General features: G+C 50.6%; 2 protein-coding genes across 3 annotated transcripts; both read right to left on the minus strand.

Moving 5' to 3' along the window:
• Positions 1-297: 297 nt before the first annotated feature.
• Positions 298-12,704, minus strand: LOC137595935 (serine/threonine-protein kinase 4-like). 2 transcript variants are annotated; one of them, XM_068316310.1, is made up of 11 exons: positions 12,457-12,704; positions 12,128-12,208; positions 11,457-11,585; positions 6,852-6,966; positions 6,608-6,772; positions 6,312-6,479; positions 6,102-6,239; positions 5,827-5,958; positions 5,568-5,745; positions 4,722-4,867; positions 298-1,984 (listed from the first exon to the last, which is right to left on the minus strand). In XM_068316310.1, exons 1-11 carry the CDS (start codon positions 12,495-12,497, stop codon positions 1,826-1,828), a joined length of 1,452 nt encoding a protein of 483 aa, XP_068172411.1. In that variant the 5' UTR covers positions 12,498-12,704; the 3' UTR covers positions 298-1,825. The 2 variants fall into 2 exon arrangements, with proteins under 2 accessions (XP_068172411.1, XP_068172412.1); XM_068316311.1 differs by having other exon boundaries at positions 11,457-11,681; positions 12,457-12,515.
• Positions 12,705-13,480: 776 nt separating this feature from the next.
• cox6c (cytochrome c oxidase subunit 6C) lies at positions 13,481-15,208 on the minus strand. Its single transcript, XM_068316313.1, has 3 exons — positions 15,064-15,208; positions 13,860-13,973; positions 13,481-13,776 (listed from the first exon to the last, which is right to left on the minus strand). Exons 2-3 carry the CDS (start codon positions 13,962-13,964, stop codon positions 13,651-13,653), a joined length of 231 nt encoding a protein of 76 aa, XP_068172414.1. The 5' UTR covers positions 13,965-13,973; positions 15,064-15,208; the 3' UTR covers positions 13,481-13,650.
• Positions 15,209-15,227: the final 19 nt, after the last annotated feature.

Raw genomic sequence — 15,227 nt, forward strand, 5'->3', positions numbered from 1 at the left:
TGGTTCAACCAACCAGACTCTGTAGTGATCTTCTGATCTGAGCCTGAAGGCTTGGTCGACCCGACCTGGTCGGTCCGTGTGACCACACCCTGTGGGGTTTCAACCAACCCGACCCAGTAGGGATCGTCTGACTGAACCAGGTAGGGCTCAACCAACCCGACCCTGTAGGGTTCAGTTGACCTGACCTGGTAGGCATCGTGTGACCCAACCTGGTAGGGTTTGTCCGACCCGACTCTGTCGGATTGGGTCCGACCCTAACCCATCACCCAAGAACTGACAACAAAGACTAAATTTTAATTTTGTATCTTTATTAGACAGAGAAGCAGAACCTCCACAGTGACGTCACGCGTGCAGAACAAAATAAAACGAAGATTTTGGATCGATACCAGAAGAGGAGAGAAGATTGACAAAAACTTCAAACATCTAAACATCTAAACAGAACGTCCAACTGGGGCTTCATGAAGGTGAATCCAGTTCTGAGGTCAAACCCGATCAACAGAAAACACTTTTCCAGTGATCAGGTGTGAGTCTGGAATGGACTAATGATCCGGTGTGACTCTGGAATGGACTAATGATCCGGTGTGACTCTGGAATGGACTAATGATCCGGTGTGACTCTGGAATGGAGAAACTAAACTAACAAATTCAGAAGGTAGAAAGCCCTTATTTAAATCCAATTCAGACTTCTGACAAAGACAACAATAACAAACTCAAACCAATTCTAAATCATACACACACACACACACACACACACACACACACACACACACACACACACACACACACACACACACACACACACACACACAAACAGTCTATACAGTCCTGAGAAGCTGGATTTTGTTTTTAAAAATGTTCCTGTCCGTTTAAACGCTAATGCTAATGCTACAGGTAGAAAAATAGAAACATCTCTTGTGAACAGAAATAAACGGCTGAGGCGGATCATTCCAAGCTAGTTTAAACGAGTCTGTCAAGGTTGTCCCTGGTTCTTGGACCCGGTCCTGGTTTGAAATGGATCCTTGGACCTGGTCCTGGTTTGTAATGGACCCCAGTCCTGGATGGCACCACACAACAGGACCTTCTGGACCCAGCAGTGAGCTGCAGTCACAAACAGTCATCAAAGAAGGTCCCTGATTGGATACTCCACCGCCGCCTGCCTCACTTCATTCATGATCTGTGATCACCGCTGATAGTCACACCGCCACCTAGAGGCCGCAGGCTTCATCGCAGTGTAAACGACTGAATCCAGATCAAACAGCAACAAAAGAATATTCAAGAGCAGGAATTTGTCCTGAGACTCTGAAATTCCCACAAATCACATGACCTGGAAAAAAACCTTCCAACCTATTCTGGACTGTTTTCTGGTTTTGGGTGAGGAAGACTGGATGGGATGAAGGTGGTGGATGTTTGGCGTGTGCAGCCTCAGATGAACTAAACATCTGCCAATCATCATCTGTGTGCTTTACAACCGTTTCTAAAAGAAGACTGAAGAACTTCACCATCCAGGGAGGAAGAGGAAGATGAAGACCCAGAAGCAGCAACATTTAACAGAGACAGGAAACCTTTGATCAAGTAAGGATGTACCGATTCAGCAAAACCAGAAGAATCTCCACAGGAGCTGCCGATGGTCCAAAACGTCTTTATATGGTTCACTTCTCCACAAAAACAAAACACTTACTTCAGACTCAGCTCATCTGAAGATGCCAAAACGTGCCGAACCTCTGAATCCGATGCCATGAGGAGTCCAGCTGCCAAACCTTCTACATGCTCTCAGTCAACGGCTGCAGAGAACGTCAGAGGAACGTCTCAGAGGAGGGGGAGCTTCTTTAGAAGTTCTGCTGCCGTCGCCTTTTGGCCTCGATGGCGTCCAGGATGGGCTGCCTCTTGGCTTGGTAGCGCTGGCGGATCTCCTCGATCTCCTGCTCCATTTGAGGGTCCAGGGAGGCCAGACGAAGGTGCAGCTCCTCCACCGACCATGTGCTGACCTGCACACACACCAGACCTGAATGAAGGCACCAGCTTGAGTAGCATCAAATCCTTCTGCAGTTTTCAGATCACATCGCTGGATGAGGGTATGGGTTGAAGATCTAAGACCCAGAATCAGATGTTGAAGGTCAGTGCCTGTCAGCACTGATGATGGGGTCCGACAAGCTTCCAAAGGTTTTCTCTACTGGATGGCGACCTAATACCTTCTTTAGCGCTTCCCCGAGGAATTCCCTGTGTCAGCGTTTACCAGCAGCACTCTCCTCCACTGCTATTTATTACCCACGATCGATGGGGCTAAAATAACAAGGCGTCCTTGTTCTTCTCACAGGAGGTCCTACGGGTGGACCACACCAGGGCAAAGAACACGCCCAGATATCAGGTGTCAACAGTTTGACCTGCAGCAACACTGACTCTAAACCAAAAAGAGAGGCCCCAACTAACTCTAAGCCAAACTAACCCTAACCCCAACTAACACTAACCTTAACTCACTCAAACCCCAACTCCAACCTTAACCACAACACACCCTAATCCCTAAACCCAACCCCAATATACCGTAAACCTAACCCTAATTTACTCTAATCCGTAACCCTCATTCACCCGAATACCTAATCATATCCCCAACGAACCCCTAACCACAATTTACCCTAATCCAATTTATCCTAACCCCTAATCCTACCCCAATTCACCCTACCCAAACTTACCCTAACCCTCACTAACTCTAACTCCAACCCCAACTCCACCCCTAACCCCAACTAACCCAAACTCCAATTAACCCTAACCAACCTTACCCCTTATTCTAACTAGGCCTAATTTACCCTAACCATACCCCAATTCTCACTAACCCCAGTTTACCCCATCTCTGACCCTATTACCCTAACTCCTAACCCCAATTTACCCCAACCCTGACTTCACCCGAGCCGAACTTACCCTAACTCCTATCCCAAACCCCAACCACCCTAACTCCTAACCTGAACATAACCCTAACCCAAATTTATTCTAACCCGAATTTATTGTAACCCTGAGCCCCACCATCGAGGTCTCTGGCCACTGATTTGTTAGCCTGATGATGAACTACTTATGGCTCTTGTTTAATGGAAACAAGGGAACTGACCAGTATCCCCATGATCAACACTCTCTCTTCACCATGAATAGCAGCTGTCAGAAACACATCCCAGATGTGATGGGACGATGGACCAGGTTTATTCTGTGAAAGTGAGGTAGACCAAATTCACGACAATGGATTGATGGATTAATTGATTGACTGATCGATCGATTGATTTAGATTTTCTGTTTTCGGTTGTTGATGCTCTGGTTGACTTTTCCTTGTTCTAAGGGGCAGCAGTGAAGCTTTGTTTACCAAGCACGAAAATACCCAGAGTCATTAAACATTTAGCATACGAGCTAAAAGAAACGTTCCATTTCAGAAGCACACAGACACACACACACACACACACACACACACACACACACACACTAGAAAAAACAACTGCATAGCCACTTAAAAATAAATGACCTGCAGGACTCAGTAAACCCGGCGCTGGTTTTACTGATGTTCTGGTGACGATGACAACGATGAAGATGAGTAACCTTTTTCAGATGGTTAATCTGAAGGGAGGGGGTCAGTGGGGGATGTAGAAAGGACCAACTTGATGGCGATGGGTTCTGCCTTTCATTAATAATACAGACATGTACTTCACACCGGATGTTCTGGGGAGGCGTTCAAACCCTAACCCTAACCCCCCAACCCTCAACCCCTAAACCTAACCCCCAACCCTAACCCCCTAACCCTAAACCACTAACCCTAACCCCCTAACCGTAACCCCCTAACCCTAACCCCCCAACCCTAAACCCCTAACCCCTAACCCTAACCCCCTAACCCTAACCCCCCCAACCCTCAACCCCTAACCCTAATCCCCTAACCCTAACCCCCAACCCTAACCCCCTACCCCTAACCCCCCAACCCTAAACCCCTAACCCCCAACCCCTAACCCTAACCCCCAACCCCTAACCCTAACCCCCAACCCTAACCGGCTAACCCTAACCCCTAACCCTAACCCTAACCCTAACCGTAACTCCTAACCTAGCGTCAAAATCCACCAACCAATGGGCATCAGAGCAGCTGATCAGACTCCAGAACGCTGGAAACATGAAGACGTTCTGGACAAAACAGCTGCTCGAGTCCAGAAATAACCCGATCTAAAATTAAACTCATCCAGACGTGTGACGAGCATCAAAGAGCCCCGAAGAAGAAACGAGCTCCTCATCCCAACGCTCTGATTCCCCACCAGCCTGAAGACAACACGGAGCCCCACAACCAGACCATCAAGGCAACACGGAGCCCCACAACCACTGGGTGGAGGCAGACGGCTCTCCAGGACACCTGTGCCTCAGGTTGGCCAGTGATGCTAGCTATTTAGCATCTCCATGTGTGACACACCTGGCTACAGAGGAGGCAGCCTGTGATTGGTTGATGACAGAATACCTTCATGTTTCCTGATCATTCTTATGAACGCTGCTTTCTGCTTTGGCAGGTCACGGGGGTTGCTGGTGCCAATCCCAGTGGACGTACGGGCGGGAGGCGGGGGACGCTCCGGACACATCGCCAACACGCCGAGTAGACACACGACAGACGAACCACCACTCACACACACACTCACACCTACGGACTGATCCGCCAGGAGAAGGGTAAACCCGGAGAGAACCCACCAACGGGGGGGAACACCCCAGCCCACTCACCACCTGGAGGTCTCCCTCGGCGAGGCGCTGGCGGTTCTCCGTCTCCTGTTCTCGTCTTCCTCCGTCGTGATTCTGACCAACGGTCTCTTTCCGCTCAAAGTACTCCAGGAAAGACGGCTTGGCCAGTGGCAGCGTCTCGTCCCGCCCTGCAGAGGACATCACAGGACACACAGGATATGACCTTTGACCCCTCAGGTTGAACGAGGGGTTGAATGTTAAACAGGTGCAGACACTGTTGTGTTGTTAACATCAGTAACACCCTGCAGCATCGCGTGACACACCTCAGACACCTGCACCTAGCAGTGCAGCTCACGTTAGCGTGTCTGCGGCTAGCACAGCGCCTTTGTCAGGAGAAACCAACTGACCACTCACAACTGCTTAGCGCCTGCGGCTAATGGGATCTGGGATGTGAACCTCTGTCGATTGATCACAGCCTCTAGGCTTTGTGGGTAATCGTGGTTAATACCAAGATCACCTTCCTTGGCTGATCTCTTTTCAGCACCAGATTCCTGCTCCGTGTGGCTCTAGTTAGCTGCAGCAGCACTAACCGTAGTTGCAGCAGCGTTAAAGGTAGCTGCAGCAGCGCTAATGTTAACTGCAGCAGCGCTAATGTTAACTGCAGCAACGCTAATGTTAACTGCAGCAGCACTAATATTAGGTGCAGCAGCGCTAATGTTAGGTGCAGCAGCGCTAATGTTAACTGCAGCAGCGCTAATGTTAGGTGCAGCAGCGCTAATGTTAACTGCAGCAGCGCTAATGTTAGGTGCAGCAGCCCATATCCCCTCCCCTCAGAGGGCCTGGTGGGGGCCCAGTGAGGACCCTTGGGGCCCCTGTCCCAGCTCTTACTCTTCATGGTGCCGTCCTCGTCCTCCTGGTTGATCACCATGGTGCCCAGCTGCGCATGCAGTGTTCCTGTGTCTTCGTGCTCAATCATGGTTCCAGCGAGGGAACCGGTAGAACGTACGGTTCCTAAGGGGCCCGTTCCCACCTGCACCATGGTCCCCTGGTCCACCTCATCCTCATCCTGAAACATATCAGGTGCAATCACACGAGGGCGCCATTCCCACCTGGACTAGAGCAGAGCGCAACGGCTTCCTGTCCGTACCGAGTGCTCGCCCTCGTCGCCGTCCTGCTCCCTAAGCTCCGCCTCCTGCTGCCTCTTCAGTTTGATCTCCATGGCGTCTGCGATCAGGGCCCTGAGGATGGACGTGGGCTTTGACGACTTGATGAAGGGGTGCTGGGGGGGCAGAACAAGAGGAAGGTTCAAGTCAGGCAGACACCAACAGCTGTTCCCGGAACACCCGACCCCTCAGGAACACCCGACCCCTCAGGAACACCCGAGCCCTCAGACCCCTCAGGAACACCCGACCCGTCACTCACCTGCAGCAGCTGGGTGGCGGTTGCCCTGTTTTCAGGGTTCTTCACCAAACACTGGCTGATGAAGTCTCTGAACGAGGGGGACCACAGATCCGGGTTCCTGAAGGTTGGCGGGGGATTGCTGGGAATCATGAAGATGGCCTGAGGGAGGACACAGGCTCAGTCGGACCGCACAGACACACCTTTCGCACAGACGACACGCCCAGCCCTCACCCTCATGGGGTGGATGTCGGCGTACGGCGGCTTCTTCTCGGCCATCTCTATGGCCGTGATCCCCAGAGACCAGATGTCGGCCACGCAGTTGTAGCCGATCTCCTGAATGACCTCTGGGGCCATCCAGAAGGGCGTCCCAATCACAGTGTTCCTCTTGGCCATGGTGTCCTGGGGGGGGGACAGGGAGAAGACACTGAAGAGAATCTTCTGCACCCTGCTCTGACATTTGTGACCCTTTGTCAAGGGTAACAGATCAGCAGACCTGAACACGTCCCAGCTGAGGGGCGTGGCCTTACCGTCAGCTGTCCCGCCACGCCGAAGTCAGCCAGCTTGGCCTGACCCTCACTGTTCAGCAGGATGTTCCCCGCTTTGATGTCTCTGTGGATTTTCCTCATGAAGTGCAGATACTCCAGACCCTTCAGGGTGGAGTGCAGGATGGTTGCGATCTCCTCCTCCGTCAGCTGCACCAGCAAAGTAAAGACCAATGAGGGGCGGGAGCACTGCGGCGATCCGTCCTCAGACCTCACGCACCGTTCCTACCGTCTTGTTCCGGATCCGGATGATGTCGGACACCGACCCGGCGCCGCAGTACTCCATGACAATCCAGAGGTCACTGTTCTTGAAGTAGCTGCCGTAGTAATGGACCACATGGGGACTGAACAGAGAAGAACCTGAGCACTGGTGTGTAGGAAACAGTCATCGCCATAGCAACAACAGGGACAGACCTCCAGGAGTCTCTAGAAGGGTCAACGGAACATTCTAGGAGCCTCTAGTGGGGTCAACAGAACATTCTAAGAGTCTCTAGAGGGGTCAACGGAACATTCTAGGAGCCTCTAGAGGGGTCAACGGAACATTCTAGGAGCCTCTAGTGGGGTCAACGGAACATTCTAAGTGTCTCTAGAGGGGTCAACGGAACATTCTAAGTGTCTCTAGAGGGGTCAACGGAGCATTCTAGGAGCCTCTAGAGGGGTCAACAGAACATTCTAAGAGTCAAACTCATTTCCACAGGCGCCACATCAGCATCACAGCTGTCCTCAAAGGGCCAAATGTAACTAATAATGTAACTAAATGTAACTCAGTGTAATGTAACTAAATGTAACTACTCCTTAATGTAACTAATAAATGTAACTAATTGTAACTCAGTGTAATGTAACTAAATGTAACTACTCCTTAATGTAACTAATAAATGTAACTAAATGTAACTCAGTGTAATGTAACTAAATGTAACTACTCCTTAATGTAACTAATAAATGTAACTCAATGTAACTCAGTGTAATGTAACTAAATGTAACTACTCCTTAATGTAACTAATAAATGTAACTAAATGTAACTCAGTGTAATGTAACTAAATGTAACTACTCCTTAATGTAACTAATAAATGTAACTAAATGTAACTCAGTGTAATGTAACTAAATGTAACTACTTCTTAATGTAACTAAAAAATGTAACTAAATGTAACTCAGTGTAATGTAACTAAATGTAACTACTCCTTAATGTAACTAATAAATGTAACTAAATGTAACTCAGTGTAATGTAACTAAATGTAACTACTCCTTAATGTAACTAATAAATGTAACTAAATGTAACTCAGTGTAATGTAACTAAATGTAACTACTTCTTAATGTAACTAATAAATGTAACTAAATGTAACTCAGTGTAATGTAACTAAATGTAACTACTCCTTAATGTAACTAATAAATGTAACTAAATGTAACTCAGTGTAATGTAACTAAATGTAACTACTTCTTAATGTAACTAATAAATGTAACTAAATGTAACTCAGTGTAATGTAACTAAATGTAACTACTCCTTAATGTAACTAATAAATGTAACTAAATGTAACTCAGTGTAATGTAACTAAATGTAACTACTCCTTAATGTAACTAATAAATGTAACTAAATGTAACTCAGTGTAATGTAACTAAATGTAACTACTCCTTAATGTTAAATAACTGAATTTCTGACTGATTCTAGTTCCAAACATTACAGTTAGACAGAAAAAACATGTTTGTTTGTTTCTCTGTTCTAACATAAATCCTTTTCATTTGTCAGGTTATTAAACCCACAGAACTCCATCAATCAAGGATCAAACTATCAATCAATGAAGAAAAATAACATCAGACAGAAGTTAGGACGTTAATTTTGTTCACAGCGTTTAGTCAGAGTTCAAATGGGATTAAGTACTGCATTGTGGGAAATGTAGTCTTGGAAAAATTACACTTTTGACCTACTAAGTGGTGGATTAATTATCTATACCAACGATAGATGGTGCCATCCGGGACATGTGACGGTGAAATCAACACTGTGTAACCACAATCTAAGAGCTGTTAGCATCAGACCCTACTACCTGGCGCGTGAATTCTCACACGTTATTGTCCTCACCGTCTACATCCCTCCACGGGCGGACCCTGAGACGGCACGAGAGACCATCTGTGGGACCACCTCTGCTCTTCGGACCCGGCACCCGGAGGCGCTCGTCATTATCACCGGTGACTTTAACCACGTCACCTTGGACTCATCTCTCCCCACTATGGTCCAGTGTGTAGACTGTCCCACACGGAAGAACAGAACCATCGATCTGTTCTACGCTAATGCTAAGGAGGCATACACCGCCACCCCCTCCCCCCACTAGTTAAATCAGATCATAACCTAGTGTACCTACAGCCCACCTACATCCCGCTGGTGAAACGGCTGCCAGCAACAACACGACAGGTCAGGAGGTGGTCCCCGGAAGCAGAGGAGATGCTGAGGAACTGCTTCCAGACCACCGACTGGGATGTCATCGTGGGCTCACATGGGGAGGACATTGAGGGGGCAGCTCAGTGTTTTACAGACTACATGAACTTCTGTGTGGACACCGTGGCCCCTGTCAGGACAGTCAGGTGTTACCCCAACAACAAACCCTGGGTAACCAAGGAAGTTAAGGCTGTCCTGAGCAGGAAGAAGCGGGCGTTCAGGAGCAAGAACGAGGAGGAGATGAGGAAGGCCCAGCAGGAAGTGAGACTCTGCCTGAGGGAGGCCAAGGAGGCGTACAGGAGGAAGCTGGAGAAGCAGCTGGGGTGCAACCAGGTGCAGGAGGTCTGGAATGGGATGAGAACCATCACCGGACACGGGAAAGGGCGCAGCACTGTGGAGGGGAACAGTGAACGAACGAATGAACTAAACAGCTTTTTCAATCGGTTCAGCTCCCCCACCACTCCCGGCTCCTCATCCCAGGCCTCTCCCGGCCCTGGAGACCGCTCCACTGATGGTCCCTCCTCCTGTGTTTCCTCTCCTTCCACCCCTGCCACTTCTCCCGAGCCCACTCCAAGAACTGCGAAGCTCTACGGCCCCACCTCAACCACTGGACTTCCAACTTCGCTACGACTTCCTGCTCCCACCACGACCGAGACCATCATCACTGCAGACCTGGTGACGACAACGCTGAGGAGGCTCCGTCCCTATAAGGCGGCTGGACCAGATAAGGTCTCCCCAAGACTCCTCCGAGCCTGTGCTACGGAACTAGGGGACCCCCTGCAGCAATTGTTTAACCTCAGTCTGCGGCTGGGGAGGGTCCCGACGCTGAGGAAGACCTCCTGCATCGTCCCGGTACCCTAGAAAAGACGCCCTACTGAGCTCAACAACCACCGACCGGTCGCTCTTACCTCCCACGTAATGAAGACCCTAGAGCGACTGGTCCTGGAGCTCATGCGTCCACAGGTGCAGGGTGCTATGGACCCTCTCCAGTTTGCCTAACAGGTCAAGGTTGGGGTTGACGACGCTGTCTTGTACCTCCTCCACCGTGTGCTCTCCTACCTGGACGCCGGGGGCTGTGCCGTCAGAGTGCTCTTCTTTGACTTTTCGAGCGCCTTCAACACCATCCAGCCCCGGCTCCTGCAGGATAAACTGACCTCCATGGCTGTGGACCCCTACCTCGTGAGCTGGATTACGGACTACCTAACGGACAGACCCCAGTACGTCCGTATGGGGAACTGTTTGTCTTCTATGGTGACCAGCAGCACGGGGGCGCCACAGGGGACCGTTCTCTCCCCCATTCTCTTCACCCTCTACACATCGGACTTCAAGCACGACTCGGATACATGCCACATACGGAAGTACTCCGATGACACTGCGATAGTGGCATGTATCCTGGAGGGTGATGAGGGGGGGTACAGGGCATTGGTGGCTGTATGAGGGGGGTACAGAGCATTGGTGGCTGACTTCGTGGAGTAGTGCCAACAGAACCAGCTCCAGCTCAACGTCTCCAAGACCAAGGAGATGGTTCTGGATTTCCGGCGGGCACCTCCCTCTCCACAGCCAGTGATCATGGAAGGCAGTGAGGTGGGGGGGGTAGGAAACTATCAGTACCTGGGACTGCAGCTAGACAGCAGACTGGACTGGTCACTCAACTGGGACTGTGTGTACAAGAAGGGGCAGAGCAGGATGTACTTCCTGAGGAGGCTGGCCTCCTTCTACATCTGTCCTAAGCTCCTTCTCATGTTCTATCAGTCCGTAGTCTCCAGTGTGCTGTCATACGCCATTGTGTGTTGGGGTGGGGGGGCCAGGAAAAGAGATATGGACCGTCTGAACAGACTCATCCACAGAGCGGGCTCAGTGGTCGGGCTGAGCCTGGACTCTGTGGAGACGGTTCTGGGGAGCAGGACCATGTCTAAGTTAAGGCTATCATGAACAACACCAGCCCCCCCCCACTACACACCACCTTCTCCCAGCAGAGAAGCACCTTCAGCGGCAGACTGCTGTCACACAGCGCCTCCACAGAGAGGCTGAGGTCCTCCTTCGTGCCCCGTGCCATCAGGGGGTACAATGACTCTCTCAGGAGGAGCGGGGGGGAGGTGGGAGGTCAGCACGGGGTTGAATGGATTTAATTTCATTTTATACTGTTTATATTTTAATTTTATACTGTTTATATTTTATAGTTTAGTATATAAGTCCTGTTAGTGTAATGTATGTCTTGTGGTATGTCCTGTGATGTCAGTGTTTCTTTTTCTCCTGGTGTTTATCCAGTATTATTCGTTATGTAATGCCTGAGCAGTGGATATATACAATTTCCTGCGGGATTAATAAAGTATCTATCTATCTACTATTTTTAGACACTTTGACCTTTTATGCTCTCGTGGGCCTCCCAGCAGCCACTGGGGCCGTTACCTGTTGCACTGCTGCATGATGGAGATCTCCTTGATGATCTCCTGCAGGTCTGACTCCACAGGAACCTGTTTGATGGCCACGATCTCCCCCGTCTCCTTATAGTGGGCTTTGAACACACAGCCATACGACCTGCACACTCACACACACGTTCAAAAGTCCAAATGTCACATGGCCGTCCCACAACAGGAAGTGAGTTGAGAAACAGGAAGTGAGGAGGTGATGCTTCTGTAGATGAGCAGCAGAGAGGAGGAGCGAGAGCAATGGAGGTGGAGTCAGACAGGAAGTCAGACAGGAAGAGGACACGAGACAACAAGCACTGATCAATCAGCTGGTGATCACTGATCAATCAACTGATGGTCCGCTGATTGATCAGTGATCACTACCAATGGTTGAAGGACAGCTGTTAACATTACAGTTAGATAGAGGAACCATCACCAGGACCAGATCTGACCGAGACCAGATCTCGGACCAGATCTGAGACCACATGTCAGACCAGATGTCAGACCAGGTGTCAGAACTGATCTCAGATCAGATCTGAGACCAGATGTCAGACCAGATGTCAGACCAGATGTCAGACCAGATGTCAGAACTGATCTCAGATCAGATCTGAGACCACATGTCAGACCAGGTGTCAGAGCACCCAGCTGGTCCTGGGGGGTCTCCTGACTCACCCTTCGCCCAGCTTCTCCAGGACGTTGAAGACCTCCTCCGGCTGCCTGGTGAGGCTGTCCTCACTCAGCTTCTTCAGCTGCCTGGAGCAACAGAGACACGGAGGTGGCTAACGGTTAGCTCGGGTTAGCTCGGGCTGACCCCCCGGTGTTCATTGGCTCTGCGTCAGGAACACAGTCGCCGTTCCGTCACCGGAAGCTTCCCGGAGCGCGTGGGAGTTTCACCCTCCAAACGGAAGTGTTTCCGGTTACCGGCGGCTGACCGGACCCCCTGACGGGCAGCAGATACGTCACACCGCGTTAGCACCGTTAGCATCGTTAGCAGAGCGTACCTGCGGGGACGGCTCCTCATCTGGACCCGGTCCGTCTCCATGGCCCCCCCGGGACGAACCGGTCCCTGCCCGTCCTCTGCAGCGCCGCTGGCCGTCCGTTACTGCCGCCGGCCGGCGGGACGTCCGTGGCTCATTCCGGTACCGACGTTCACCGAGGACTCGCTTCACCGGCCGCCGGTTCTCCGGTGTCGGGCGGTGTGGTTCAGCAGCTCGCGACACCCGGAACCCGGAAGAGCAGCGACACAAAGGCGGGAGTACCGGCGGCCGCCGCGGGGGGGCGCTGCAGGCGCTGGTGGCGTCACTATGGCAACGTTGTCTCATGTTAGTGACAGGACGCAGCAATAGTAGTATTACTAGTAGTAGTAGTTGTTGTAGTATTAGTAGTAGTATTAGTAGTAGTACTAGTACTTTTCAGTAGTAGTAGTAGTAGAGGTATTAGTAGTAGTAGCAGTAGTAGTAGCAATAGTGGTAGTAGTAGTACTGTAGCAGTAGTACATGCAGCACAGTGAACACACACTATCACACAAGAAGAATGAAAATAACACCATGAAATATACAAAAGGGGCGTAAATCAGAATGAATGGATTAAACTGTTTCTAGTGTTCATGGTTAGTGTGCGTTTCGTCCCTCAGCTCTTCTCCCCCAGTGAGGACTGGAGCAGTCTGGTGCTCCAGGGATGAAGGACTTCAGTCTGTTGGTCCTGCAGCCCCTGATGGTCAGGCTGCTCTACTACTAACTAGTCCTCTGGTGGTCAGGCTGCTCTACTACTACCTAGTCCTCTGGTTGTTGTAACGGTGGGCAGAGTGTCTGACATCATCCATGATGTCCAGCAGTTTGTGTGAATGACGTCATCAAGCATCTGATGAACCGCAATCAATCGTTTGATTTATTATTAAGGGATTCCGATTCTGATCTAGTGTCTCCACCAACCTTCACACACACACACACACACACACACACACGGCTGAAGACCTGACCCCCAGTGACAGGTGGGGTTTCAGGAGAATACACTCACAATCACACCTTTACATTGACAGAATATTTTATTTAGAGGAACAAAAATCCACATTAGATCAGGTTCAGAGGACGATCCTCTGGCAGGAAGCAGTGAAGAAGAACACGAGGCATGATGGGAGAGATTAGAGAACCAGACTCGGTTCCGTCCACAGAGGACAGAACCAGACGAGTCCAGCTTCACTTCTCGACAGGCTGGACGCTCTGGAACACGCCCGCCTCCCTCATGGCGTTGAACTCTTTGTCTGCGTCGTAGTGCTTGTAGAACTCTGCGTAGGCCGCCTTCCTGGGTTCTGTCACCGTGTACTGAGGACACAAGAGGACGTCTGTGAACCACCAGCATGTGGTGTGTGAGGTCACATGACAGCAACACCACTTTGTCCTCTCACCTTGAACACCAGTGCAGTCAGGATGGACAACCCCAGGGCGGCGGGCAGGTGGAACCTCAGGCGCTTCGCCAGCATCCCCCTCATCACCGGCTTGGGAAGAATCATAATGGACACCTGGACGACACCAAACACAGGTGAGAGGGGCGGGATCACCTTAACTAGTCCTGTGTTCACCCCTTAACTAGTCCTGTGTTCACCCCTTAACTAGTCCTGTGTTCACCCCTTTAACTAGTCCTGTGTACACAGGAGTAGTTAACACCCCGTTAACTAGTCCTATATTCACCCCGTTAACTAGTCCTGTGTTCACCCAGTTAACTAGTCCTGTGTTCACCCCGTTAACTAGTCCTGCGTTCCCCCCGTTAACTAGTCCTGTGTTCACCCAGTTAACTACTCCTGTGTTCGCCCCGTTAACTAGTCCTGTGTTCGCCCCTTTAACTAGTCCTGTGTTCGCCCCTTTAACTAGTCCTGTATACACAGGAGTAGTTAACACCCCGTTAAGTAGTCCTATGTTCACCCGTTAACTAGTCCTGTGTTCACCCGTTAACTAGTCCTGTGTTCACCCGTTAACTAGTCCTGTGTACACCTCTTTAACCAGTCCTGGGGTTCACAGCTGCGTCGGACAGTGGAGACGGTTGGACTGAAGGCGGTTAGGGGTTAGGGTTAGGGGTTAGGGTTAGGGGTTAGGGTTAGGGTTAGGGTTAGGGGTTAGGGGTTAGGGTTAGGGTTAGGGGTTAGGGTTAGGGGTTAGGGGTTAGGGACAAAAGAACCGAACACACCTTAACCGTTGACCTTCTTTACCGTTAACCGCTGACCTGTAACCGTTGGTGACCTCTGACGTCACAGCTCCTCCGCTGACACCCAATACAGACGCGTCGCAAACCACTGACAGACGGATGCTAAGCTAACGGATGCTAAGCTAACGTTAGCCAAAGGACAGACAACGTGCTAGCAGATCAAAGCAGCACCGCCTGAACCCGGAAGCAGTTTTTATTTCACGCGCGGAGTTTCCCTATTTTACGAACGTTCCACCTATGTTAGCTTAGCTTGTTAGCCTGCCAGAGACGGGGGGGTACCGTGAAATGAGGGAGAGGCCCACCGCTCGCGTCACCGCACGCGTCACCGCACGCGGCGGTCTGGTGAACGTTCACACACTGCTGTTAGCCTCACGAGCTCGTTTCACGCGAGTGTGTCAGCGGAGACTCACCTGTGGAGCTCACGACCTTCACAGACACTAACAACGAACGAGCAGCTTCCCCTACCGGAAGAAGGTCGACTGGAGCCGGAAGTGTTCGACTGGAGCCGCCGAGGGACCAAAGAGTCAAAACGCGAAGTCACAGTTTTAATGTTGGGTCTCTACGTGCACGGCAA

This window comes from Antennarius striatus, chromosome 5 (genome assembly GCF_040054535.1).
Source record: "Antennarius striatus isolate MH-2024 chromosome 5, ASM4005453v1, whole genome shotgun sequence".
Lineage (NCBI taxonomy): Eukaryota > Metazoa > Chordata > Actinopteri > Lophiiformes > Antennariidae > Antennarius > Antennarius striatus.

Coding starts and splice junctions, on each gene's coding strand:
- LOC137595935 (XM_068316310.1), bottom strand. CDS start 12,497: ATGGAGACGGACCGGGTCCAGATGAGGAGCCGTCCCCGCAG. Junction 11,586..12,127: donor CTGGAGAAGCTGGGCGAAGG/GTGAGTCAGGAG, acceptor GTGAGTGTGCAG/GTCGTATGGCTGTGTGTTCA. Junction 6,480..6,607: donor GCGTGGCGGGACAGCTGACG/GTAAGGCCACGC, acceptor TCCCCCCCCCAG/GACACCATGGCCAAGAGGAA.
- cox6c (XM_068316313.1), bottom strand. CDS start 13,964: ATGATTCTTCCCAAGCCGGTGATGAGGGGGATGCTGGCGAAGCGCCTG. Junction 13,777..13,859: donor TGACTGCACTGGTGTTCAAG/GTGAGAGGACAA, acceptor TTGTGTCCTCAG/TACACGGTGACAGAACCCAG.